This window comes from Pelmatolapia mariae, linkage group LG15 (genome assembly GCF_036321145.2).
Source record: "Pelmatolapia mariae isolate MD_Pm_ZW linkage group LG15, Pm_UMD_F_2, whole genome shotgun sequence".
In the NCBI taxonomy this organism is placed as follows: domain Eukaryota; kingdom Metazoa; phylum Chordata; class Actinopteri; order Cichliformes; family Cichlidae; genus Pelmatolapia; species Pelmatolapia mariae.
In genome coordinates, this window is record NC_086240.1 from 4,886,340 (window position 1) to 4,912,016 (window position 25,677).

The 25,677-nt window shown below is 41.2% G+C and overlaps 2 protein-coding genes across 3 annotated transcripts in view; both read left to right on the top strand.

The window, feature by feature from the left end:
- Nucleotides 1-3,161: 3,161 nt before the first annotated feature.
- Nucleotides 3,162-12,229, top strand: LOC134643437 (echinoderm microtubule-associated protein-like 1). Of its 2 annotated transcripts, none has more exons than XM_063495798.1 (7): nucleotides 3,162-3,466; nucleotides 8,687-8,881; nucleotides 9,449-9,578; nucleotides 10,357-10,458; nucleotides 10,911-10,942; nucleotides 11,042-11,068; nucleotides 11,368-12,229. In XM_063495798.1, exons 1-7 carry the CDS (start codon nucleotides 3,307-3,309, stop codon nucleotides 11,640-11,642), a joined length of 921 nt encoding a protein of 306 aa, XP_063351868.1. In that variant the 5' UTR covers nucleotides 3,162-3,306; the 3' UTR covers nucleotides 11,643-12,229. The 2 variants fall into 2 exon arrangements, with proteins under 2 accessions (XP_063351868.1, XP_063351867.1); XM_063495797.1 differs by lacking the exon at nucleotides 3,162-3,466 and adding an exon at nucleotides 7,879-8,288.
- Nucleotides 12,230-16,610: 4,381 nt separating this feature from the next.
- Nucleotides 16,611-25,677, top strand: part of evlb (Enah/Vasp-like b) — a 49,326-nt gene continuing 40,259 nt past the window's right edge. The window contains exon 1 of the mRNA XM_063494805.2: nucleotides 16,611-17,062. Coding sequence (XP_063350875.1) covers nucleotides 17,058-17,062 — 5 coding nt within the window. The 5' untranslated portion in view covers nucleotides 16,611-17,057. The remainder of the gene's footprint in view (nucleotides 17,063-25,677) is intronic.

Consider the following 25,677-nt stretch of genomic DNA (forward strand, 5'->3'; position numbering starts at 1 on the left):
TCTTGAAAGTTTATTTGGGTTAGATGCCTACCATTACAGGATTATGTGTTTCTCTTCAAGGTTATCTAATTTTGCCTGTGTGCAAACCTTAGAGGACGTTAGAGATTAGTTCACTGTATGCGATCAATACCGAGTTGATCAAAATTCCTCCACCAATGAGCCGTAGTGATGAACAGTGTCCACAGGAGGTCAGTGGTGTGACACCAGTGTTCAGGTCAGACAGGGTCGAATCCTACTCTGACCTCTACATTTAAGTATTATTAAGGGCACTGATTAGACAGTCCGTGGTCATCTGTTAGTTTGAAAACAACAGGCGAAAGGTTTCAACCTTCCCCTGCCCCTTTTCCACATCTCCGATTTCCCTCCCTTCATGTCCTCTGTCAGCAAAGTCATTATCTGCCTTTGCCCTTCATCCCCGTTCAGGCCTCAGGGCATTAGGAACGTTCAGCACACACACACACACACACACCACACTGCAGGGCCTTAGTGTCTGTTACGCGGGGATAACAGCAGCCAGACCACAGGACGATTAGTGTGTCATAATAACATAACTAGCAGCACATTTTGACCTGAGAGGCCTCTCAAGTGCACCAGTCTGCTTAAAGACTAGTGGCTGCGTGGTAATGGAGCTGAGAGAGTATATTAAAAACTCACTGTGGGTGGAATAAATGGTGACCTCTTGTGAATAAGGGAGCAGCGGAAAGCAGTTTAGGGTGGAATAAATGGAACTGATGTCAGTGTATTGAAATTGCGATGCCTTCATCTTAAACAAAGAAAAATGTGAGGGATCAGGGTCATTTCATTGTTTTTATTTCTTCATGCAAAAATAAAACAAAAGAATGTAAAACAAAAAAAAATTCTTGTAGGCTAATCTTATTTTTCTTTATTTTTTTATTTCTAAAACACATCCGCAGTCAGATAGGCCACTTCCAAGTTTAAAAGGAAATGGTGCTGTCTGCATTTTCCAAATCAAAAATTAGCTTACAACATTTTAAGTAATGAAACTTTTTTTTTTTTTTTTTTACAGGATGCACTATTTATCAAACATATACATCTTTTAAAGGCTACCTTTTGCATTTTTTAGTTAAAAAAAATACATATTCCATACTATTATATAATTAATTTCAATTCATTTTATTTATACAGCTCCAAATGACAACAACAGTCGCCTCAAGGCGCTTTATATTGTAAGGTAGACCGTACAATAATACATACAAAGAAAAACCCAACAATCATATGACCCCCTATGAGCAAGCACTTTCGCGACAGTGGGAAGGAAAAACTCCCTTTTAACAGGAAGAAACCTCTGACAGAACCAGGCTCAGGGAGGGGCGGGGCCATCTGCTGCGACTGGTTGGGGTGAGAGAAGGAAGACAGGATACAAGACATGCTGTGGAAGAGAGCCAGAGGTTAGTATACATTAGTTAATTAGAATATATACAGTTTTGCATCACTGGTCTGTACAAAATATTGTTTTGATCCCAATGGGAAATTGTAGCATTATTGCAAAGAAGCGGGGGAATGTAAATCTTCACCAGAACCCTACTGATAATGTAGCAGGTGATCACTGGTCAATTGAAATGAATTTACAATATTCAGATAGAAAAACATGCATGGGTATGTCACATACCGAAATATATTTATAGGTTTTATATACAGATAAACTACAGAAATCCATTTAATTGATAATAGTAATTATAATCAAAAGTAACACCAAACTTTATTTATACTTTTGAATAATACTTGAAATGTGAGTTTCTTTGTCTCTTATGTTTTATTTACTTTTTCCCTTTGTTTTCTGTAATGGTTTTGTCATCATTAGAAAGCTCCCATCCTTCATAACAGTCTCAGAGTTATGATAATTGAAGCACAAGTTAATTCATACACAGAAACATGAAGTCACAGCCTGTTGTCCTCTCTATTTCTTTGTTTAATACATTTATACATAAAACTAGCCTCTCGAATACTGTACTGAAGTACAAAACATGTACTTAATGATTAATCAAGCAGGTACAATATTAAAATACTGGTGAATCACATAATACATCGGTAAAAATAAGCCAATAATGTGATGTGATAGAATATGTAGAGAAATTATTTTTGCAATACAAATATTTTTTGATTTCCTATGTACGTGTATAGTTCAGCTACAACAGCATTGATCCACCAGAGATGCACCTCACCATGGCAGCAAGTCTGACGGGCAAGAAGCAAAATATTTTTCCATGTGTTAACATTCACATACTGCATTCCCCATTTATGCTTGATCACAGTCAAACCGTTTCATGATTTTCATTTCAATTATTTCAACAGCAGCAAGCACAGGGAACAAAAAATGACATTAAGAATTAACTTAAGACATTAGATAACCGAATATTAAAAATAAAACATTCTGCAGACTCAAGGTTGTCCTTTATGTATGAAGCCAGAAAGCTGCTTTGACAGATCAGCAAATGGAAGCATCTGCTAGAGAAAGAATCAATCCAGCAAATGCAAAATAGACAAAAAGCCAGCTTACACCGGGGGAGACCCCGACACAATTGCCTAACTAGCTTTTCATCTGCTCTTCTTTCTTTCTCTGTTGGTCTAATTACCACGTCCGGCTTATTGTCCTCCTGATGACTGTAATTAATCAAGTTCTGCTGCCTAATCTCTGAATCTCATCATCCTTACAGTACACCAGGGCCGGCCACGCCGGATGGTATCCTGATGTAAGCTGTTTTGGGGAGTGCAATTGTGTGCGTGTCTGCAACTTTGCATGCAACTGCAAATTGCATGGTCCCACCCTGCTGTTTGTTTTCTTTTCTTTCTTTTTTTTTGTTGGCAGTGTTTATCCTTTGCATACAGGTCAGTAATTGTTACTCATCTTCTCCTTCTGCTTAAAGCAGTAGGTGGATGTTTGCAGACAGGAGCTGAGCTATTTATCTTCCAAGAAGGTTTATTTAGCATCAAAGTGTTCTCCCTAACTGAGGCCTCCTTGGCTCCTGTCGAGAGAGAGAGAGAGAGAGAGAGAGAGAGAGAGAGAGAGAGAGAGAGAGAGAGAGAGAGAGAGAGCGCTACTCTCACAGCCTTGTCCTCTCTTGAGCTTCAGATGGCTTACCGGGTCCTTAATCTGTCCTATGAGTGACATCACCCTCTACCAGCACGCTCCACTTATTTCTTACAGGACAGCAGGCGAGAGGGAGGGAGGGAAAGCATTAGGTGGTGTCCACTGGTTTGTTAGGAAAGGTGAATTAGCTCAGCAGCAAAGCTTTGGAGAGTAAGTAAGAGTAAGGTGGGATCCTGCTTGCACAGTTTGTCTGGGCTATGGCAGAGGGCACAGCGGAGGGAGACACTCACATGGAGGAGCTGCTGGATCACGGTCTAGGCATGGAGGAGACAGCCCACGGCCTCCTGAGGAGGCCCTCATTGAAGGAGAGCTACCACAGCGACTCCCTGCTGGCACCAGACACTGACTTCATGACAGGTATACAGCCACAGCAGCTTGTTCTCTCACGTACATCACTTCCATGCAGTTAGTTTTGGTCTGACATCTGCTTGCACACAGATGCATGGAGGAGGACGCTAAGCCCAAAGTAAATGAGCTGGAGCCTTTAAACATGTAGTGTGATTGGTCTCTCTCGTCACAGCGGTCATGATCATAAAAAGTCACCATAAAGACTTTTATGTGATAGCTACAGAAAATTAAAAGATTGAAAATAGAAACAATACTATCTATCTATAATGTTCTATAACTAAGAGCGTGGAGGTGACGATAGTTTGTAACCCTAGATGTATAAAAGTATGTGAAAGAACAATTACGTGTGCTATTATTGCTGTCCATTCCTCATACACAGTGGCAGAGATGTGTGTTGGATGCAACACGTAATGCAATACACACAGTTCTCACGACACAGGCCACTTTATTAGTTACAGCTGTGAAATCTCCTCTGAGACAAGTTTGACGTTTTAACATTTTACTCCTTAAAAACTCAAAGCTAAACCAACATTAAAGATATAAGAACAGTGAGCTTTTTGACGTTAAAAAAACTGACAAAATGCAGCGCTCATGCACAACTGTTGTATTGCATTGCACAGAATTTCGCAGGTGGACCTAAGGTAAAGGGTCTGTGTGGCTTATGAATAACTCTTACAATGAAGAAAAGGAGAACTCATGCATGCATGATTTCCAGTATGACAGATTTGTTCAAATCAGTTTGTTATTTGTGTCGAGAAAAAAACTAATAATAAAACAAATCTGAGCTGGAAACTTTGTTTGAAGAAGAATGTGACTCAACAGGTGTGTCTGACAGAACTTTTTAAGAACCTGATCTCTCTTTTCAGGCATAAATTATTGTTGTTACGATTGCTTTTAATGACACATTTTGTTTTTGTTCTGGTTCTTTCACATTCTCATAAATACACTGGCTAGAAAAACAACCAAACAAATAAAAAAAGATCTTCCCAGGCTGCTAGATTGCTGTTGCTGGACCCTATTGGTTGTATAAACAAGATAAAGTCAAACACTAATCCTAAACATCTCTCTTACTTCTCACATGTGACATAGTCATAGTCAAGCTGTGGGTGTTGTGGGATGTGTCTTATCTGAGAAGATTTGGGGAAATGCCCGGTCCCTGCTGGGATATTAGCATCAGTGGACTAACATGTGAAGGACTGCGTGCGCACACGTGGCCTGTGTGTGTGTCAGGCTGCTGACTGCTGATACGAGCAGACAGATGCCGTTCCTCCATTCAAGAGGCGCCAGCTGCAAACCGAGATTAAAATGCTCCGTTGGCTCTCCGTGCTGAAGTTATAGCTCAACGTATTTTCATTTTGCTCAAATGTATATAAGTGTGTGAAGTCTGGAAGCCTTCACTGCGATAACTTGGCAGTGCGTGCGCGTGACTGTGTTTGAGAAACAGCAGATATACTTAATGCACAGGGCTGCATGTGTGTTTACATTTGCGCGAGCAGCGCTGAGGGTGCCTGCCTGTTCTTTGTGGGGCCGAGTTAGTACAGAGACTGAGCTCTGGGCTGCTAATTCCATTTTACAGCACTGGGATTATGTGCTATTCTAATCTCAGTCCCATATGGGCTGCGTGGAGGTAGCACGAGGATGATGTCATGGTCAGGACAGGAGGAGAAACAGAAGATCACATGCCTACACAAAAATCACAACTCTCCATGTGAGGCGGATTACTGCCTGAATAATTACACTGAAAATCGTCATCCTGGACAGGTCATCGCTTAGACTCGATTCTCAAAGGAACTACGGCAACAAGTGAGAGTTAAAAATAGTTTGAACGTGCACTTTATGCACTTCACAGACGCTACATTCTGAAAACATTGAAAGCATTCAAACAACAGTGTAAGTTCCAAACCTGTCCACTTGATTGGAGTTTAAACTGCATATTATATAATAGTGGTCAATGCAGTTGAGATTATTATTATTATTATTGTTATTGTTTCCATCTGATTCGTCTGTTTGGCATGAGTGTATTCATTTAAAGCAATGCATTATCAGGGATTGTAACATTTAGTCCTCTTACTGAATCTGGAAAATTGTAAAATATTAAAAGTAAAATCCCCCATCAGTATGAAATAGTGTAATATTACTGCTGTGTTTAAGACTGGGCTCATTTTAAAACTTTATGTTCAGCATCATATTCTTTAAATCGCTGTCCTGTGAGTGCCACATATCTATGAAAAAAAAAATCAATTGTTCACGAGCTCAGAAAAACAGACCTATATCTTGATTTTTCAGAAAGTATTTAAAAATAAAATAATGAAGAAAAATCAGCTGAATTAAAAGGCTTGAGCAGTGTGTTGGTTAATGGTTAACTGTCAATACCCACAGGGAGGGATTCAAATGCAAAATCAAGGTGGAGTGTTGGCAAAACAGCTGATTAAACATGGTAGACTGAGATATTCTCATAAATGCTAATCTGAAAGTGCTGTGAGTCTGCACCTGCTTAACTTGGCTGTTTTATTCGATCGGACATGGTCACAGCTGCTGTCCTCTCTCCATCATTGTCAGCGCTTTTCTTCAGTGCATTGAATGAGTTATTAACAGCTTTTTCAAACTCAATCTTCTACATCACACATGTTGACCATGGGTGGTTGGCAAGAGGGAACTCATCTAGTACGATGCTAAATCACTGAAGCTCATTTACTTGCTAATCCTAGCTGTGTTTCTATATGAAGCTTTATGACAACTCAGTCTGACACTAAAAGAGAGAGATCATTATACTTTAATTTATGTTTATTTTTATATTTCATAAGCTGAGCAATGTTACCTTGCTTGTCTTGAACGCCGCTGCCAGTGACTGACAAGTCACAATGATATCAGTGTTCTCGGGTTACTGTTTACATTCCCTTTTGGCTCTTCACACATGGTTTTAAAAGATCAAGATTATGGTGATGGTCAAAAAGTCCAACTTGAGTCATCAAAAAAAAGTAGGAGACATCACAGTGGTTATTATCCATATTTTATATACAAATGGCAGCTTTTACATTCATGAGTACAACATTTAGCCCTAAGCTATTTGTTTATGTGTTACTTGTTACCTTTTTATCCACCAGTTCTTATCGCTAACTTTTTAAAACGTTGTAGCATTACTTTCGTTTTTCTGCCTTTTGTCCATTCGTTTGAGGTATTCTTAACTACTGTTTGTTATACTCTCGCCCCCTTTTAAGCTATTCTTTAGTAATTTTATACTTTTAACCCTTTTTTTAAAAAACTATTCTTAGCTACTCTTTAGCTATTTTATACTTTTAGCCTTTTTAAGCTTTTCTTGGCTCACCTTTAGCTATTTTATATTGTAGTTTGGTTAAAATTCCAGATATTTATGCATTTTTTGCACTTTTAGTCACTTAACCATTTTTTGTTACTTTTCTATTTCTATTACTATTTATATTTATACCTGTATCTATTACTTTTACCTTTTACCATTATTAGTATATTCAGTTTAATTAATTAAGCCCGAGAGCCTGTTTAGCTAAATGGATCTAGCAAGCAACCCATATGCTGTAAGTTTAGAGCCGAGGCTGTGGTTTACTGTGTGTCTTTTCCCCTTAGCTGAGCTATCTCTCAGCTTTCTTGTCTCCACTCTTTTATCACAATAAAGGTACAAGGTGCAAAAATTGTTACAAAAAAAAACTACTTTGGCTAACAAGTTTTCATGCAACAGTGGTATTATGGTTTGGACAGCTAACTCATTATGCTGATGTACTTTTTAATCAAACCAAAATGCTTACTTAATCAAATTAGTTGAGCTTCTTCACGATTTATCCTCACAGCCCCTGGCAAACTGGATAAGTACCCCCTCGGGTAAAAGCACCCCTGGTTGGGAATCAGAGTTTTTGTTGACTTAAGGAAGCAGATTATGCAACTGATCCCTGCTCCTTCTTGTATATTCTGGCTGAGCACGACTGGGAAATGATGCCGTTCAGCTGACTCCTGTTTCACTGGGGGTTTTTTTTCTTCTTAAATCCTGTGCAACCACAAGGATGCATTAGTTTTTATTTGTCTCTGCCTCATCCTCCCCGTTACTCAGAGTGACATCCACTGTAAACTGTAACTCTGTGGATGTGCAAGATGTTTACAGCTTCACGGCACAAGAACAAGCAGTGTCTCAGGTTTATCTCTGCTGCTTCCTCTGTGTCTCCAGCGCTGTTAGTGACAGGGGGCTTACGTGTGGGGGCGGGGTCAAAGAGGCTCAGGCTGTGGGATTAACTTTGTAGTCTGCACACACGCACACACACATATACACACATGCAAATACACTTACACGTACACACAATTTAGGCTGGATTGGACTACTGCAGAGTTTTTAAGCATTATCAGCCCCGCCCCCACCTTCATACACTCTCATCCTGAGCAAAGGGCTTTAAGCTCTGTCATACACAACTGCACATCACAGATTGTACCCGGCGACCACCAAGGAAACGTGAGAGGATCTAAACACCAAGACCCTCATCTCCTGCTGCAGATGCTGTAATACCATTTGGATGCTCTAAAAAAACAAAAGGCGGCTAAAATACCAGAAAGGCTGATCTTGTGTGTGTGTCTGTGTGCGACATAAGTGGAGCAAAAGAGATGAAATCTTAGTGGACGTCAACGCCAGCGGATCAAAATTAGATGGAGGGAGAGCAGGCCCGTCTGATGGGAGCAAGAGGAGCAACAAGGACTGAAAAAGTATGCTCGCGAGAGGAGAGGAAGAGGAGGAAGAAGTCTGGAGGGGTGGAGGAAGGCCCTTCTGGCCTGCAGAAGCACCGTGACTGCTCCTCAGCTTCCAGCATCTCCCATGGTAGCCACCTTTGACCCATTGTGACTGTGTTGGATTACAGATTGCCTGCAGTTAAAGATGAAGCAGAAATCACTTGAAGAGAAATGATGGTGGCAGAGGTGTTTTGGATGTGTGCTTTGACGCCATTGTTTACACGCTGCTGCATGGTGTCTGCAGGGATGATCTGTGTCCAGCTGTGTGATGACCTCATTAGATTTCTACAGTGCAGCCATGAAAAAGGGAACGCTAAAGAGCTCGCCCCACTCTCTGATTACACCTTCTATAGATCTTGATGTCAAGTCAGCTGCTTGCATCTATTTCAGGCTGGCAGTTGTTTAAAGGAAGACCTAGACTTTTGTGCCTTTTTTTTTCTAATGATAATGCAAAACATGTCATGCTATCTGTCCTCATATCTGCAGACGACCGCAGCTCGGCCAGCGGCCTGGATGTGGCCGATCGGCTGACGTATCTCGAGCAGAGGATGCAGATGCAAGAAGATGAAATCCAGCTTCTGAAGATGGCTCTGGCTGACGTCCTGAAGAGACTCAACATTTCTGAGGAGCACCAAGCAGCTGCTTCTGCTGCTGCTGGCAGGAGAGCACCGGGGGCCAAAGGTGAGCAAAGATCTACTGTCATATCCATAACCCAGTGGAAGGATTTCAGGTGTGTCGATACATAAAGTGCTTTAATCCCTCAGCCTGTTGTACACGAGAAGACATCGACTTTTTTATAGATTGTACATGATGTGCTTGATTCAGTCATTCTTCCTCAGGTGCATTTGCTAGAATGGGACTATATTATTAAAAATGCGCATAATGGAGAAAAAAAAGATGTTTTAAAGAGAGGCGTTTTGTTTTGTTGATTAGGTCTATATGTAGTCACAGAGTAAATTGAATATCACAGTTTATCAAATCCAAGCACGTGTGCTCAAATTTTAGAGATAAATCTCACAAAGCAGAGTAAAGTATCATGTTTGAGAAGCTCAATCAAATCATTTTTGTTTTGCTGAATCCCAGAGTCGTGCAAACCCAGTTATGTGCTCAGTGTTTAACGACAGAAATGCTAATAAAAATTCAGTCATGGCTTTTTCTCAAAAGGGACTTTGTTTGTGCAGGCAACAAAAAGAGCATTCACAACAAACACAGTTCACAGAATGTGCGTGTGTGTGTTTGCTCCCACAGCCAGGCCAGTGTCTCTGGCTCTGCCCTCCAGAGCCCCCATGGTGACCCCCAGCACAGCTTCTCTGAAGAAGAGCACCACGCTGCCCTCCAGCACCACAGCCAGGAACTACAGCCCAACACCACCCCGAAGGTACCCTGTCCTCTGGGAGGGAGCTGGAGATTATTTTCACTTTTTGAATATGTGCAGGAGATCACGTTGTGTATTTTCCAAGCCGACTTCAATGTCTGCCGTTAAACGAGGCATTAAATTTGCTGATTGATTTCTTTACTGCTCACTGTGGAATGATCTCACACGGCAGGCCTTCTCACCCCACCTCACCCACTCGGAGCGAAGAGAAGTCTAACGTATACAAGCGTGTGCTAATCAAGCAGCTTCAGTCTTCATTAGAGAGCTTCGCTTCTCATTATTTAACATGCAAAGGCAATCAGAAAGACAGCCTCCGGTATCTAAGAAACTGCACACGGATGCTCCGTAATGATCCCCAACACCAGCCTCTTCTTTTTCAAAGCAATAAAGCGCCGCTCCATTTTCTGCACATCTCTTCCTCTCAATTACATTTCAAATGATACTGCTATTAGATAGCATTAGTTGGAGAGCATGATAAGATATCTCTGTGGCACCTTAATGTGCTGGTGCTACATCTGGGCTACTCTGATATAATTGCACAGAGAGTGGTAAATCTCCATTCACTTAAAGCCGGCCGCTAAGTATGAGGAAAAAGCAAGACGGAGAATCACCCTCATCATCGCGCTCATCTTTATTAAAGCTGGTTCATTTCTTTCCACTCTTATTTCACCTTTCTAATTAATCTCTCCTTACCTTTTGGCTCTTTCCTCTTTCTCTTCTGTGCTGTCCATTTCTTCTTCTTCTTTTTTTCTGACCCCACTCGCTTTTTTCGTCTTTCCAGCGGTGTGAAGAGCCCACCTGGTAGCGTGAAAGACAGTCCGTGTAAGACCGCTAGAACACGACCCGCCTCTGCAGCCTCGAGCAGCAAGAAAGTTCAGGACAGGTGAGAAGCTTTTATTGAATTTCTAAATTTACACACACACACACACACACACACACAACAAACTTAGGCGTCTGTCAAATTTACAGCAGAGTTGTGTAACCGTGTTTCAGATTTCTTTGCCCACGTACACACTTCTCACAAACCAGATCATGTGTGGATCTCTGCTGATTTCGAGGTGACTTACGGCCGATTTTGTTTCTAAATTTAAATCAAAATTATCTCCGCCCCAGACATCCTGTTTCAAGAGCAAACGCGGGGCACGAGCACAGGAAACCTTTAATTACTCAACCGGAAACTGATGTGTCAAGATTTCAGCCTTTTATAGTCGGATGAAATCTCCCTTCAGATCTGCTAACTTTCTCTTTCTGTCCCTGCATCTCTTTGTTTCTCTCTCCCACTCGTGTCCTCTGGCATCTCTGTATCATTTTTCTCTCTCTCCGTCAACATAACAGCGGCAAACCCAGAGAGGCTGCAGTGAATGTAGGTAAGTTGACTGGTTCCCGCCAGCAGCATTCAGAACAGGACTGTGAAAGAATCCCGGCGTTGTTTAACTCTGAATTGCATGTGTGTTGCTTTGCTGCAGGAACCAGGCGTGTGACACACTGCAAAGGTAGGCTTCGTCCCTGTCTGACACCCCCAGTAACGCAAAACGGCCACTGTTTACATTTATAATGAAGCGAATTGTGCTTGAGCTCCTGTTTTATCTTCATCTTTTCATATTTCCACATCTCACCATGACTTGTGTGCCTTCCCTCGCCCCTTCCACCCTTATTTTTTTTGTCTTTCTTTCATCCCATCCACACCCACAATCCGCCCTTCACGCTCTCTTCGTCGCTCTCCTTTCCTGTCACTCCTCCACTCTTGCCTCCTTCTCTCTCCGTCCTCACCTCACTTCACCGCTTCACTTAGTGACTATGCAGATCTATCTGAGCCCCCTCACAAGAAAGACTGGGTCTTCTGAAGCTGCCAAGTCCGCTTCTGCGGTGCCCGCCCACAGCGGGCCCGCGCCCGCTCCTAATCGCCCTCAGGCGAAGGGGGGCGGCAAGCCAGAGGCGAGGAAAGCAACCCCATCCTTCACCTTAAACCTCCAGAAGACCTCAAGCGGCCAGAGCGCACCGCATGACACGTCGAGCTACAAGAGCCCCATCAAATCACCCAGCCAGTACTTTCAGATTTGTTACTGACACGCAGGTGGACCACAGAGGACAAGAGCTGCACTCTTCTTCTTCACTTTTAATGCACAAATAGGGAAAAGTGTGGACAATTTATTTTTTCCATCCCTGCTACTGAGCGTACTAAAACCCCAAAAACAAATATGTGAAAGCCTCAACGAACCACTTGAAACCTACAAATACAGGTTTTGTGGCAATCCAGCAATTGGGACTTATTTCTGAGGATAGAGTGAAAGCTTTGATGCATTCGTAGCCACACCGCACAGCATAGCAATAGCTCAATTTGTCGCACGCTGGTACCTGCACAGCGCTTCACCGAAGGCCTGTGTTCACTGCTAATGTTTGTCTCTGTCACGCTGCGTGAGAAGTTGCCGAGTGCGTGGGCACCGAGTGTGCGATGTAAGAGAGAGGCTGGGTTTTTTTTTTTGTTGTTGTTGTTGTTGTAACTCAATGTGTGCCAGCGAGTCTGTTTGCTGTGATGTTTTCGGTTTCGTAGCTGATGTCCCACCTTAGATCCCACCTTAGATTATTTACAGTGTGTACCCAGAAAGTCTCATTTTAAATCAGGAGAAACAATAAAAACAAACACTGTGAAAACACTTGTTGTGGTTCAGTTTAATGTGTGTGAGTGTGTGCATGTGGTGGTGGCTGGTACCATAATAAAAGAAAGAGGTGGTTTACAGCTATGCTTCAGCTATCAGCTGCTCACATAGCAACAAATATGGGGCCACTTTAATATGATGACAGCAACAGGCTTTTATGAGGTAGCTAAAAAGAACTAATGGCTGCTGAACACTTTGATGAGCAGGAAATTGTTGAAAATCACGTACTGTGACCTTTTTTTTTAGCATTCAAGTGGACATTTAAGAGAATTACAAGAGCAACAGTTTCCGGTTCTACAGTTTCCACAGCCTGTAATACTGGAGCTCTGAACGCTCCAGTATTAGCTTTCACAGATTTGATTGTTCCACGCATATGAGCTGTGAAAGATCTTGGAATTTTCCTTTCTCAGAAGAAAGCTGAGGATGAGGAGCCTCATGGAGTAAGCACACACAGCCAAACATTAGCTGGGCTGTTAACTTTCCTGTTAACTCTCTTATTTTCTTTTCTAAATGTACCCGTATATTGTTCACATGTTGAAATAAATTACTAATCAAACTTCAGTTATTACTAACACTGGCCCAAAGCTGTGTAACTGGACAGCAAATAGGCTTGTAATAGAGAGCTGGAAGGTTACAGGCTCTTTAATTCACACGCACTTTCCTTTGGCAAAGCCTTGAAAAGTCTAGGTGTGCAGTGAATGTGTCTATGAGCAGGTGCGTCAAAATTGTTCAGGTGTCCTGTGATTCGTCTGCAATGTTCCCATGACTTTATCACATTGAACTTTTAGAGTAAGTGACAAACCAAAATGTTTCAGTCTAACCTCGAGATCAGTCAAACTAAAGCTTTCTGCTGAAATGCTGCCCACCCGTGGTGTTATTTTCACTTCATGTTTGCATGTGCAAGATCAGAGGTCATGAGCTTTGGATGGCCCGGGTGCCAAAATGAATTAAATACATGTACCATTAAAAAAAAAAAGAAATAAATGTGTCATTAATCAGTTAAAATTGGAAATAAATAAATCAATACATTTCTTGTGTATTTAAATAAATAAACTGAATTTTAATTTGAAGTAACTTATATATTAAATCAGTTACTTCCAGTTTTAATGTATTAATGACACATTTAATAAATTATTTAATGATGTATTTAATAATTCATTTTGGCATTTGAGGCCTTCGATACAGAGAGTGAGCACATTTTTCTTCTAGTATTTAGAAATCAAATGTATTAGACTTGAAATGGAAGCAAAAGGTGATTTTTGGCCATAAATATTTTGCATTTTGTCAGATTATGTTTATGGATGAACTGAAGATTTATAAATGACTGTGATAGGACACCCTCCCTCGATGGCACTCACTTCCAAATGATAACTAGACTGATGGTTAAATCAAAAGCAAAATGTACATGTCTGTATTGGAAGCATTAGATTGCAGCTAGCTGTGGTAGTTGCTATCCTGTGGCTACTCACCATTTATTTTTTTTATTTAGTTCTTTTTTAATATTCTTCTTTCATTTTGAATTTTGTTTTTGTAATTCAGTTTAGTTTCAATTAATTCCAGAGTTTCAAAAGTCAGTTGCTTTTCTTAGGTTAGTTTTTTGGTTTGAAAATGTTTAGTTTTAGTTTACTTTTTACTCATTTCTGTGTCAGTTTTAGTCTCTTTTCTTATATTGAATGGAGGGCATATGTTAGAGGCACAATTTAGGAAAATAAGTACAGGTGTTATAGGTGTTAAAAAACTGAACTTTTTGAAATCAGCTAACTCACAGTGATGTAGAGAAGAAAAGTCACAATAAACACATGCATCGAAACCTCGTCGAGCAAGTTAATTAAAAAAAAACAAGACGAAAACAAGCAAAGACAAAAACTGAGGAGGTTGAATGCTGGTGACCTTGAGCTTAAGGTCAGAGGTCAACTTCTCTAATAATCACCTGGGATATTAAAAGTGATCTATCTACAGGAGAATGAGGGGCTGCGAGTATCTTTTAAAAATATATATTTTATTTATATATATATATATATATAGTTTTAATTTTAGTCAACAAAAGTGTTTTTTAATATCTTATATTAATATTTTAGCTGACTATAATAACCTTGGTACTCACCCATCAGAACTTCATTTGGGGCTTGCGCTTTGCAAAGTCACTGCCTAAATCCAAAGACATGGAAGTCTTTTCTCTTTTGATCATAAAACACTTGCCAAAAAACCCAAGCTCTTGCATTAGCTGACATCAACAGGTTTGCACACATTATCCACAAATCACAGAGAGCAAGGAAAGGATGTATAAGTAATATATTTCCCAGCATGCTAGCTGGACCTCCTTCATATTCTGGGGCCTGGGACACTGCCTCAAATGTTTAAAATATCACATTTTCTAACATCGTAAGTTACAACACATTTAGAATGCGTGCAGCATCTGACATAGTTTCAGTGTTTCAACAGAAAAATCTGCATCCAAAAAAGATTTAACACAGAAAAGCAGTGCAGGAAATTTGTGACCTCAAAGTGCATCCTCCACGTGCTCTTTGGGAGTTAATAGGACCTCTGCTGTTGAACAGGAGAACTACTAAAGGCTTGATTGGGATTTTAAAATGATGGAAACATTTGTCAGGTTTTATTTTGATTCTTTAAAATGTTTTAGTTCAATTTATGCTGCTTACAGCACTAGTCCCCCCCCCCCCCCCCCCCCCCCCCACACACACACACACACCCCTGTTTTTTATTTCAGTGTGGGGGTATTTGTTATTGACAATATTTTAAAAATATAGAATGGCTGTAATTTTCACAGGGCGTCCCAGTCATAACATACACACATGACCCCAAAGGCTCCTCATTTTTTCTGTGCTGACAAGTTTTACAATAAAATATTTTTTCGGCTTTTTCCTCATTTTTATTAACTTTTAAGTTCCCAAAAAAAGTTTCAGATTGTTTAATTTTTCTAGGATGTAGTTTTTATTTTTAATTCATTTCAGGGCACTTTAAAAAAAATTCACGTGCTTAAAAATGGTTTAGAGCAGAGGTGAAAAATTTCTCAGAGGGCCACATAAGAAACTGGGACTGTTGTGGACGGTCGGACCAATCAAAGCTATTCACTCCCTCCTATAGAGCCTTCCAAAGTTAATTAAGGTTACCAAGAAAATGTGAAGAAAAAGGCTGCAGTGACTTTATGTCAAGCAGTTGTCCAAAATATTGCACGCATTGTGTTGAAGAGATCCAAGATTCAGTTGAAGTTAAAACGTCTGTATTTTTCATGTAATACCAATTTGTACCACAGGGTGGTGTAAGGAGTCAATGTGACCTTTATTCAGTCATTAAAAAAAACTAAATAACAAAAACGGCAAGTATCCAAAGCCTCTGCAGGAAGTTGGTAGGACTTAAAATAAAGTAAAAAACAAAACAAACAAACAAACAACCCCCCCAGAAAAAACCCCGCACAGTCACTGGTTTTAGGACACCTTCAGTGAAACAGCGCCCCCAGGTGTTGATAGTTTTAGTTACAGTTTGATAAAGCACATTTAACTGTTATTTCTGGACACCTAGATTTTACTCTAGTTTTAATTGATAATAAAAATTTTGTCACAAAACCCACATATATGATAAAATGTGAATTTTATTCATTATAGAAATTGGCAGTGGTTTTGTCTCATACTAGCTTTCATCAGACCCATTAGATTTATGAGCAAAGAAAACAAAAACAAAAAACCCCCAGATCAAACCTTTATTGACTTTCATGTACAATCAACAGCATACCAGTGTGAACATAAATCGCACCATACAACCCAAAGACCCCATTTTCCTGAAAAGCAGAGCCACAGTTCTGGAGCTTTGATCGAGTCTGTCTGTCCTCCATGTGAGGAGACAGATGTTACAGATGTTACAGTGCCATTTTTCTACATGCAGTGATAATATGAGTTGGTCCCATCAGCCAAAGATAAGGATGGGATATGAAAGAAAATACAAATTTGAAATAAGATGCACACACACACACACACACACACACACACACACACACAGTCATCAACATCATACAGTAATATAATACTAGCCTATTTCTCTAGGGTCTTAAAGGCTTAAAGTATTTGTGGTAATCGTGGGTTTCTCTCCAATCACTGTAAAAACTATTTCCAGGTCTACTGCGTAATAAAACGACTCTGATAATATATTTTTCTCTAAAAGGATTGCGCATAATTCATGTGGTCCAACTTTATGTGCTCAGAAAAACACAGGGAGTTTACCTACCTGCCCTCATCAGCTGCACAGTTGCAACCTCGCCGGGATGAGGGCGCTGCCGTGCAGCAAAACCAGCCACACTTGAATATTCCAGCAGCCTGCTCTCTCTCTCTCTCTCTCCGTGTACCCCCTCCTCTTTGCCTCCCCATCCATCCAGCCTCCCAGTGGTTGGAGGCAGGAAAAGATGGCACCTCAAAAGCCGCTGTCAGCCACTCCGCCCGGCTTCTCGTCCTTAGGAAAGCGGCGTGCTGCCCTCTGAAGTGGCCCCGACCGAACCAGCAGCCGCCTGAAACACACCGGAGGAAGATCTTTTTTTAAATTATTATTATTTTCTATTAATATTATTTTTTGTAAGACAGACCCGAAAACTGTGGGCATCCGTGTAGCATTTTTCCACACCCTCTCGCCTTTTCCACCCTCAGCATCTGCACGTCCAGCCGGCTGCAGGCTTCGCAGTTGTTTTCTTCTTCTTCTTCCTATCAAAACCATACAGATCTGCTGCTTTTGCTGGACCTGGATCGTTTCTATTAGAGCCGAACTTGAGGACGAAGGACTGAGCTCACAGGGAGCATCACTGATTTCATTCAGAAGGACGATGAGGTAAGGAGAAGCATGCGTTGGTCTTTCCCTGCACAAAAAAGCGCAGACTTCTGCACTGGTTGTGGTGGTGGGTTTTATTTTTTAGGGACATTAAGGGGATGTGGGGCTGATTCACAGGGAATCTGGACAATTTATGGGATGCAGCTGAATTTAGAGGCCACAGTAGGTGTATCACAGCCCGGGATTCACGGCAGCACGCGCTTTTATTGACCGGTAGGTCACCTGTTGGCCGACAAAATATGAACCTTTAAGAGAAGCACACTGAGGTCAGCCTGTGATTTAAAATAATAAGAATTAAAAAAAAAAAAAAAATAGCCGACTCCAGGTCGCTCGGTGATGTTTCACGTGGAGGTACTCTGCACAGGCGGAAAAAAAGGTCTTGTCATGGGAACCAGACTACACGTGCAGTAGTGTGGCGTTAAGGTGCACTTAATTAACAACACTTGCTGCGATTGCAGTTTTTAAACATCACCTGAAGAAAAAGTGAAACCTGCGCAGCGTGCACGCTCGCACACACCTCTCCGCACGGGAACCAATCAGCTGTGAGCATTCGATACAGCGATCCAGACGCGGCTCGGAGATGAGGGCGCTGGGTTGAGTGGTCCAGTGTGAGTGCCTATCAGGTAAAACGTTACTGGCAGGCCCGGGTTTGTCGTCACAGCCTCCCTCCAATCAGCTGCGAGGCTGCCGCTTCACAGAAGTGGGTGAGGCAGCAGAAGCAGCAGCGTTTGGCACAGGTTCACCATGAACAGGAGGAAAAATCAGCTGAGTCTAATTGCTGTTGGCTTAGAAAGTAGAGTGGGTGACGGAGTGTGCGTGATAGTGTGGTGTTACTCATGGTGTGTGACGGTCTGCCTCCCTGCTAAGGACACAAAAAATGTGGCTTGTTGTTGTTTTTTGATCCTGTGTGCTTTGATAAATGCAAGGTGTCCAAAGGTTACACTGCATGAATATATATGGGGTATTTCGTTGTGAAGGGAAATATGAGCTCTGGGATGCCTCAACTTCCAGACCTACTCCTAAATTATACACTCATGTGTTCCTCGTAGTTAGTCCCAGGCCCTAATTCCAGCACAGCAAGCGGATTTTTCAGGGTATGTCTTGTGAGACAATCAGAGGATGAAAAATAGCTGATATGTAGAGGGATGCCAGCACTACTTGCATGGAACCTATTCCCTGCAAACCTCCCCATAGTATAAATCAATAAAGGGGTCCTGTTGTTGCTCATTTACAGCTCGACATTCATATTCTTGGGCTCTACTAGTCTGGCTTTTCTTGATTCCGGTTTAAAATAATCCATACTTATTTCACTCTAGTGAGGCCCCTCAGTCCATTTCATGAGAGATACAAGGAGCATTTAGGGCAACCTCCCTTTAAGCCAGGAATGTCAAATATAAGGAATGGGGAACAGAAGGAGCCTGGCTAAGACTCCAACATCATGTGTCCTATGATGTAAAATGAGTATAACATCCCTGCTTTGAACCAGCTTTCCTCTGATTAGCTCCCCATCACAAACAGAAGGTGGGAACATGTGTGGATGGGGACTTAATGTCTGCTTTTAGGCTTTTGGGGGGCTCTGAAACCTGAGATTTTGGCTCAGGAATCACTTGCACATACTCTGACCTTCCTTTTTGAAACTGTGTGCTTGCGTCATGTGAACATCCACCGTTGTAAGTAAGTAAAATTTATTTGTATAGCACCTTTCAAGACAAAAATCACAAAGTGCTTCACAGAAGCTAAAACATAAAAACAAAAATGTTTAAAGTTTAAAAAGATGGACCACCGAGTCCACAGATCTCAAGCTCAAAGGGAGAGAGTTCCAGAGTCCTGGGACCAGTATATATATGGCAGAAATAAGGAATAGCAAACCTGGCACACTTAAACCCAGGTTTAGGGGGTAGGATTAGTGTTAAGCAGTGGTTGCTGTCAGTAACTCTCCAGGCAATGAAATGAAAATGTAACTCAGTGTAGTGTCCTGATAAAGGTATTACTGTGTGTGTCTGTATGTGCATGTGACCCAAGGTCAATGTGAGGCTGTAAATAAATTATTCCTGTTCTGTCGTGATAATAAAACAGCTTTTATTTTGTTAACACATACGTATCAACCGCTTCCTGTGAAAGTTTGCATTGTGCACTAGGCAAACTTACTTTTTTGTTGTTTTTCACACACAAAAAAGCTGTGCACACTGTGATCACATTATCCAAACTTTACCAGCACGAGTCCAAACTATGTGTAATGTTGCTTTACCCAACACTCTGTTGTCACTTAAACAGCCAGTTAAACAGACAGCTGTGATTTAGGAGGACAGATTGTGTGCTTTGTGGAGGTGCTCTGTAGGTGGCAACACAGACTATGGTTCACAAGCCTCTGCTTCAGCAGAGTTTGCTGTGGCTCCTGCATCTCGCCTGATCACTGTGTAGGCTTCATTTATCTTTCTCTTTAAATGCCTGCGTGGCTTCAAATCTGCAAGCGCGATGGAGCGGGCATGTTGTTTCTGCTCATCATGACCGAGAGGTCCTTTGGTCCTTTGGTCCGAGTCGCTCGCGTTTGTGTCTTCTCTGTGCTGCAAATGTCAGTAGGACACCCACAGTTGTTTTGTGCTGTGATCTAATGAGCATTGATCTCAGTGAGCTGCTGTGGGCTGCAGTTTTTCATCCAGTATTTTTCTATAATGAGGCAAACTGCAGTATTTTGGAGAATTCGTATTATAGTCCCCCCCCCCGCCTATTTTTTAAGCCAGGTTTTAAGGAACTGGCACATGCACACATCAGGCATATTTTAATAGTGGTTGTAGTAGTTATGTTTAGAATATTTTTGTTGGTAACTGTCATTTTTAATGGTGAGATTTCTCGACACTGTCTGTAAGGCATGATGGTGAGAACACAAGAGATACAACCGAATGGCAAAGGTCCCCTGGTCTCCCTCTGTGCTCTATCGGCACAATTCAGGCTGCACATCGAGAACCCTGGCTATAAACACAAGATTACTGAAGGAATCCAATGCTTGTACCACTGTATTTGCTCTTCATTTGTTGTGATTAGCCACATTAGTTTTAGTTATCTCCAGCTGGAGAAAGGTGGAAGGTGCTGATCTCTGGAGGAGACAGTAAAGCCTTGCTTGGCACTTGTTTTCTGGAATTGTGGGCTAAAGGCTTGATTCCTGGCTTGTTTCCCCTTCTGGAAGTCGATTATTTCTCTTCTTTTTTCTTCTTCACCCTCCCATCCATCTTTTTGATTCATTTGCTATCCTTCACAAATGCGGCAACCTGTTTTTTCTTGTATTAAATCACTTTCTTTCCTTTCTGAACACTCGTCTTGTGAACCTTTAAAATGGGACTGCGCTTGACTGAGTTGCTCAGTTTTTTTTAGCATGATTTGCTGCTTCGCTTTGTTTTCTGCAGCTGAATGCTATGACTAGTTTAGGATTTTCAATGTTATTCCTTCAAAGATAAGGTATGTGAAGCCCTCTGCTGGCACCTTAGAGATACTGTAATGAATAGCAAGAAAAGCCCAATAATAGGTCATTTGACTATACTCATCACCGTTATTTTTCTAGTCTTAATCATTCGAGCCTCAGTAACTGAGAAGCTTTAAGGACCTGTTTTTGTTTTGCTTCACTTCATGTTACTACACATTACTCATAGCTATTATTACCTTTTAAAAGGTCTCCAGTAAGCTTTGTGTGCCCGTTAACTACATGTTAAAGAGCACATACAGTAACTAAACTGTTGATGTGCGGTCTAGCCTGTGGCCTGAGCCTGCCCATTGCGGCCTGTCGTCATCACCACTGCCTCCATTTGAGTGGATGGTTTTTCATTATGGTCTGAAAGTGAAGTGTAGACCCTATTAATCTCATTCGTGGCCTGATGTGTATTGACAGGATCAGTTGGTGGTATGCGTGTGACCCATATGAATACTAGCATTAATAGTGAGCTGAATTGATGCATGACAAGGGCAAACAGAGAGATGAACTCAGTATAACCCTATGTCGAGGTAATGCAAATGTACCGTATGAGAGGCTACTTTTGGGAGAAAACAAAGCACATTTCCATTCTACACCCACAGTCGGTGCAGCGAGCGTCTGAGCTAAAATAAATCACGGAAATGTCATGGTTTATGCCCCGCTGTTCCAGGGAGTGATACACACCAGTGGAGGTCAAATTTCCCCCTCGGTCCATTGTTCCCAGATCTCACAGCTGTGTGCTTTGAAGCTGTTACAGGTGTGCATTCTTGATGACACATTTATTGTTGGTCCAGTGTTAAAACTGTGGCATTTTCACCTTTTGTTCCAGACATGTTGAAAGTTTAGTCATCTTATGTTCCCACACTTTGGTAGGAACACACATGTGCTCCCTTAAAAATAATCTTGTGTGAATCATTAAAGACAAAGCGCTGATTAGTTAAAGCTGCTTAAATAATATTTTCATATGAGCCATGGGTCAAGAAGCAGTGCGTATGTGAGGGGTCACTCTTTGGAGCAGTTATAGATAATTATCAACCAGTTTCCCTCAGCATTTGGAAATGATGTCATTTGGTTCAGTTGCACAGCTCACATCAAACTCATGAGCAGAAAGGACTGCTGCTGCTGTGCTGAACTCCAAACAGCAGAAAGGTAAAAGCCTTCTTCATGCATGAGCTCAGGAGAACATCAGAAGAATCAGTTTGTCCAGAGGTGTTTTCACATGTAGCATACAGCGACAATTCCCATCATTTGCACCCTCACTACCTGAAATGCTGTTTGGTTTAGCTGCGTGCTGGAGGCAGAACACGTGATGTGCAAACTGCTGGTTGTGAATTCCCTTGTTACCTGTGCTGTTCTCACACTGGAGCATCACGTGGGCTTTGTACTAGGGTCCTGTCAGCTTTGATGACTGTCCAAGCCTGTACTGGACATTTGCCTTCTCATGCGCACCTCTGTCGGGTAATGTCGACAAAAGTTCAAGGCTGCAGTTCATGGCTGAAAATGGCTAAAAATAATGTCTAAAAACCACGATCATATATATATAAATTTAAATATAGTGGCACTGAGACATTAGCAATGGATCTTTTGGACTCTGTGTGATATTGGATGCATTACAATTGTAGGGTCTACCTTACAATATAAAGCCCCCTGAGGTGACTGTTGTTGTGATTTGGCGCTGTGCAAATAAAATTGAATTGAATTGAATGGAATCAAGCAGATGCTCGGATTGATGTCATTGGAGTTTGGAGACCAACTCAATATGTTGAGTTCTTTACTGTGTTCCTTGAGGCACTGCTGAGCAGTTTTTGATCTGTGGTGGGGGAGATCCATGTGAGGACTCAAGGTTTTCCAGCTCCACACTGCATTGTGCATGGTTGTGCATTGGTCTTATTTGGAGCCTACATGCATACATACTTTTAGTCTTGATGTAACTTTTATTGTGAATTGTTGCTATATAAATAAAACAGAATTGAATTCAATCCTGCATTATTTTTGCACAAGTCATTGCCAATGTTCCCTCTAATTTTTCATGTGTCTGAGCGAACACACAAACTCCCTGAGCGGTCCCTTGGACCACTGTGAGCAACAGCAGACGTGTGCACTGTGGTCACGCCAGCGTCGAATCCATCCAAGTTACATGGTTTATTAAAATAATCAAATTACAGCATTTACATTTATGTTAGACTACTTTTAATTAACTGCTTTAGCCCACTTACAATGAAAATTTAAAAAAAAAATCTTGTTCATGACCTGTGTAGTATGTTAACACTATTGGAAGTAAAAATAACTTGAGCTCCAATTTTGAAAACACAGCTTTCTTTTCTTTTCTTTTTAAAAAAAAAAATAAAACTCTGACTTGTATTATGAGTATGAGTCTGTGGTCTGTGAGAGAGTCCAGTAACTCTCTGTCTGCAAAATACAGTATATAATGACCAATGTTGGGCAATTAATTATATAGTTACTTCTTCAAAAAAGTAACTGAGTTTTGCAAACAAAGTTTTTTGCAGCTGTTTACCTAAAAATGCAGCCAAGGCGGTTTTTTAAACAAACATTTCAAAAATATTTACAGAACAATCAGGTGTTCTGCATCAAATTTGATGCCACACAAATTATTTGTGCCACTCCAAAAATAATTTCTGTCCACTATGAGATAAAGGAGAACAACAGCCTGATACCTGCAGGCCTGACAACAGGAGATGTATCACTCCTGTAACACCTGTAACATTTAGCAGTCGCCTCATTGTTCTGACACACAACAAAACTATTGACTACACTACACACTAACTACACAAGATTTGCGCTAAACGTGGCAAATCGCTTACATCTCAAAACACCGCCGTCACTCCTAAAACTTCCTCCCATTTCTTAACAACTAAATGCCATGTTTTGATTGGTCGACATTGTACATTTTTCGACCAATGGGAAAGGGTGGGGTGTTTTGGTTTCGTCTTTGCTCACAGGCAGAGAGCGCTTTCGAGCGTTTTCCTTATAAAACCCCGTTTTTACCGTTTCTTCCCGCAGTAAATATAAACAATGATAGTATTCAGGAAGAAAACCAAACATTGCAAATATTTTTATCATAACTCTGGTTTTACGTGGCCTATCAACACAATTTAAAAACTGGTATAAAGTCCAAACTTTTTCCGTCAATTGTTCCGTCTGTCCTGCTCACCTCTCCAATGGTTGTACACGTTGTCATTAATGTGGCTTCACTCCACATCAGCCACGCCACTTTGCTAGCTAAAATGCCGGTGTCGGCACATATTTACTTTAATTGCAATTCAGGTTAGATTTTTTTTTGTGTGTGCACAACGCAGATTTTCTCTGCGCAGAGACCGTCCCAACAGTGCGCAATTGCGCACGCGCGCAGCTTAGAGGGAACATTGGCTAAAGCTGGTTGGGAAAAATCATATAACCAACTGCTTTTGGACTGTGTCAGTGGATTGATTTTTTTCCAATACAAATATAAAGTTTAATACTTAATATTATAGCATTTTAAGGATTACGCAATCCTTGGATGCATATCTGCAGAGCTGTAAAAGGCTGATGGGGTATTGCTGTTCCGCAGCAGGGTGGGCAGGCGGTGTGGACACTCAAGTTTGTGAATGTGATAACTCGAGAACGAAGCGACGTAGGATTTTGGAATTCACAGCATGGGAACATCAACTGAAAATCTTCGACAATTTCGAATCTTAGTGACCTTGACCTCAAGGTCAAAGTTAAAGGTCAATGTTTCTGAAAATCACCTCGGATTTTCAAATTTATACCATAGGTCCCTCTACTAGGAGGCTGAGGGGGATGTGTCTTGTACTTTCTTTTCACTGTGCAATGATTGCGTGCAACATGATCCACTTTTTAATGATTCATAGCGCATGGCACAGGAAAAGATTGTAGCTTTGGTTTAATGTTGGTGTAAGTCTTGGTATGCAAACTGTGGGACACACATTTCGTTTTGTTCTGTTCTTTGTGTCACCCACCTCTCTGCAATACAAGAATGTTTTACTTTAAGGACTGGAAAAAGGCCACAGACCACAATTCAGGCATCAGTTATTTTAAACTAACAAAGGCAATGTAATTTTGTAGCATGTAAATTAAGAGTTAACTTCCTACTAAAAGCTGCAAGCAACGATGCTTTTATTGCGTGCTATCAGTGCACCATTTAGTCACAGCTCAGCTGCTGTTGTGCTTTGTCTCCTTGGTTAGGGTAAATGGATGAACTCTTAGTGGCTTGTATATCTTCATATGTTGGAGATGCTGGTGCTAACAGGTTGTGTAATGATGTCTGTGCTGAATGCTGCTGTAATAACCACATTTGTCTAAATGCAGTCTGACACGCACAGCTCAAAATGGAGAATGATGTTGCACATTACGATGCCTCCAGAGTCAGGTGTGTGGTCATGTGTCTGAGTGTGAATAGTAACATTTTCATTTTAGGTGACAGTAGTGCTGTTTATGAGTCACAATGATGCACACGGAGGCGTCAAGAGGCAGAGTGGGAAGGCTGATCTGCACAGACGGGCGTGTGTGTTTAAGAGTGGGATCTTTGTGAATGAGAGGGAAATCACTCCCCGCCCGCCCTCCGTGTCTCCTCTGCCATCTCCCATTGGTGTGCGGTGTAATTAAAATTAAAATGTGCAGCTCATGTGAGTCAGACGTCGTGTGCACGCTGCTGGTGCACGTGTGAGTATTTGTTTGCAGCTAAAAAAAAAAAAAAGATTCAATCCCTGGGCCTGAGAGGATGAGATCGACTGAGAGCACAGGAAACGTCAAAGAGCCGTTTAACGTCCTCTCTGTCACACCGCTCACACTCGTTTAATCCCTTTTCTTTCTCCACCTTGCTGCGGGTCGTGTAGCGTGACTGCACACAGGTGGGTGCTGATGGGATGACGGAAGCAAGAAATTAGATTGGATTATACAGAATATAATGTGACTGGATGGGGAAAAAAACATGCACACTGTAAAAAAGTGTGCAATTTTACTGAATCTTTCCATTTTACATTACATCATATGAGAATAAAATACAAAAATACTTTAAATTTGCATTCAAAGTCACATTGCATCATTCATTTACATTTTATTTACATTTACACCGCGTTCCAAATTATTAAGTGTCATAAAGATTAAATAAGCTGTTTTTCAATTAAACCCATGG

Coding starts and splice junctions, on each gene's coding strand:
- LOC134643437 (XM_063495797.1), top strand. CDS start 8,120: ATGGAGGGAGAGCAGGCCCGTCTGATGGGAGCAAGAGGAGCAACAAGG. Junction 9,579..10,356: donor AGCCCAACACCACCCCGAAG/GTACCCTGTCCT, acceptor TCGTCTTTCCAG/CGGTGTGAAGAGCCCACCTG. Junction 11,069..11,367: donor GCGTGTGACACACTGCAAAG/GTAGGCTTCGTC, acceptor CGCTTCACTTAG/TGACTATGCAGATCTATCTG.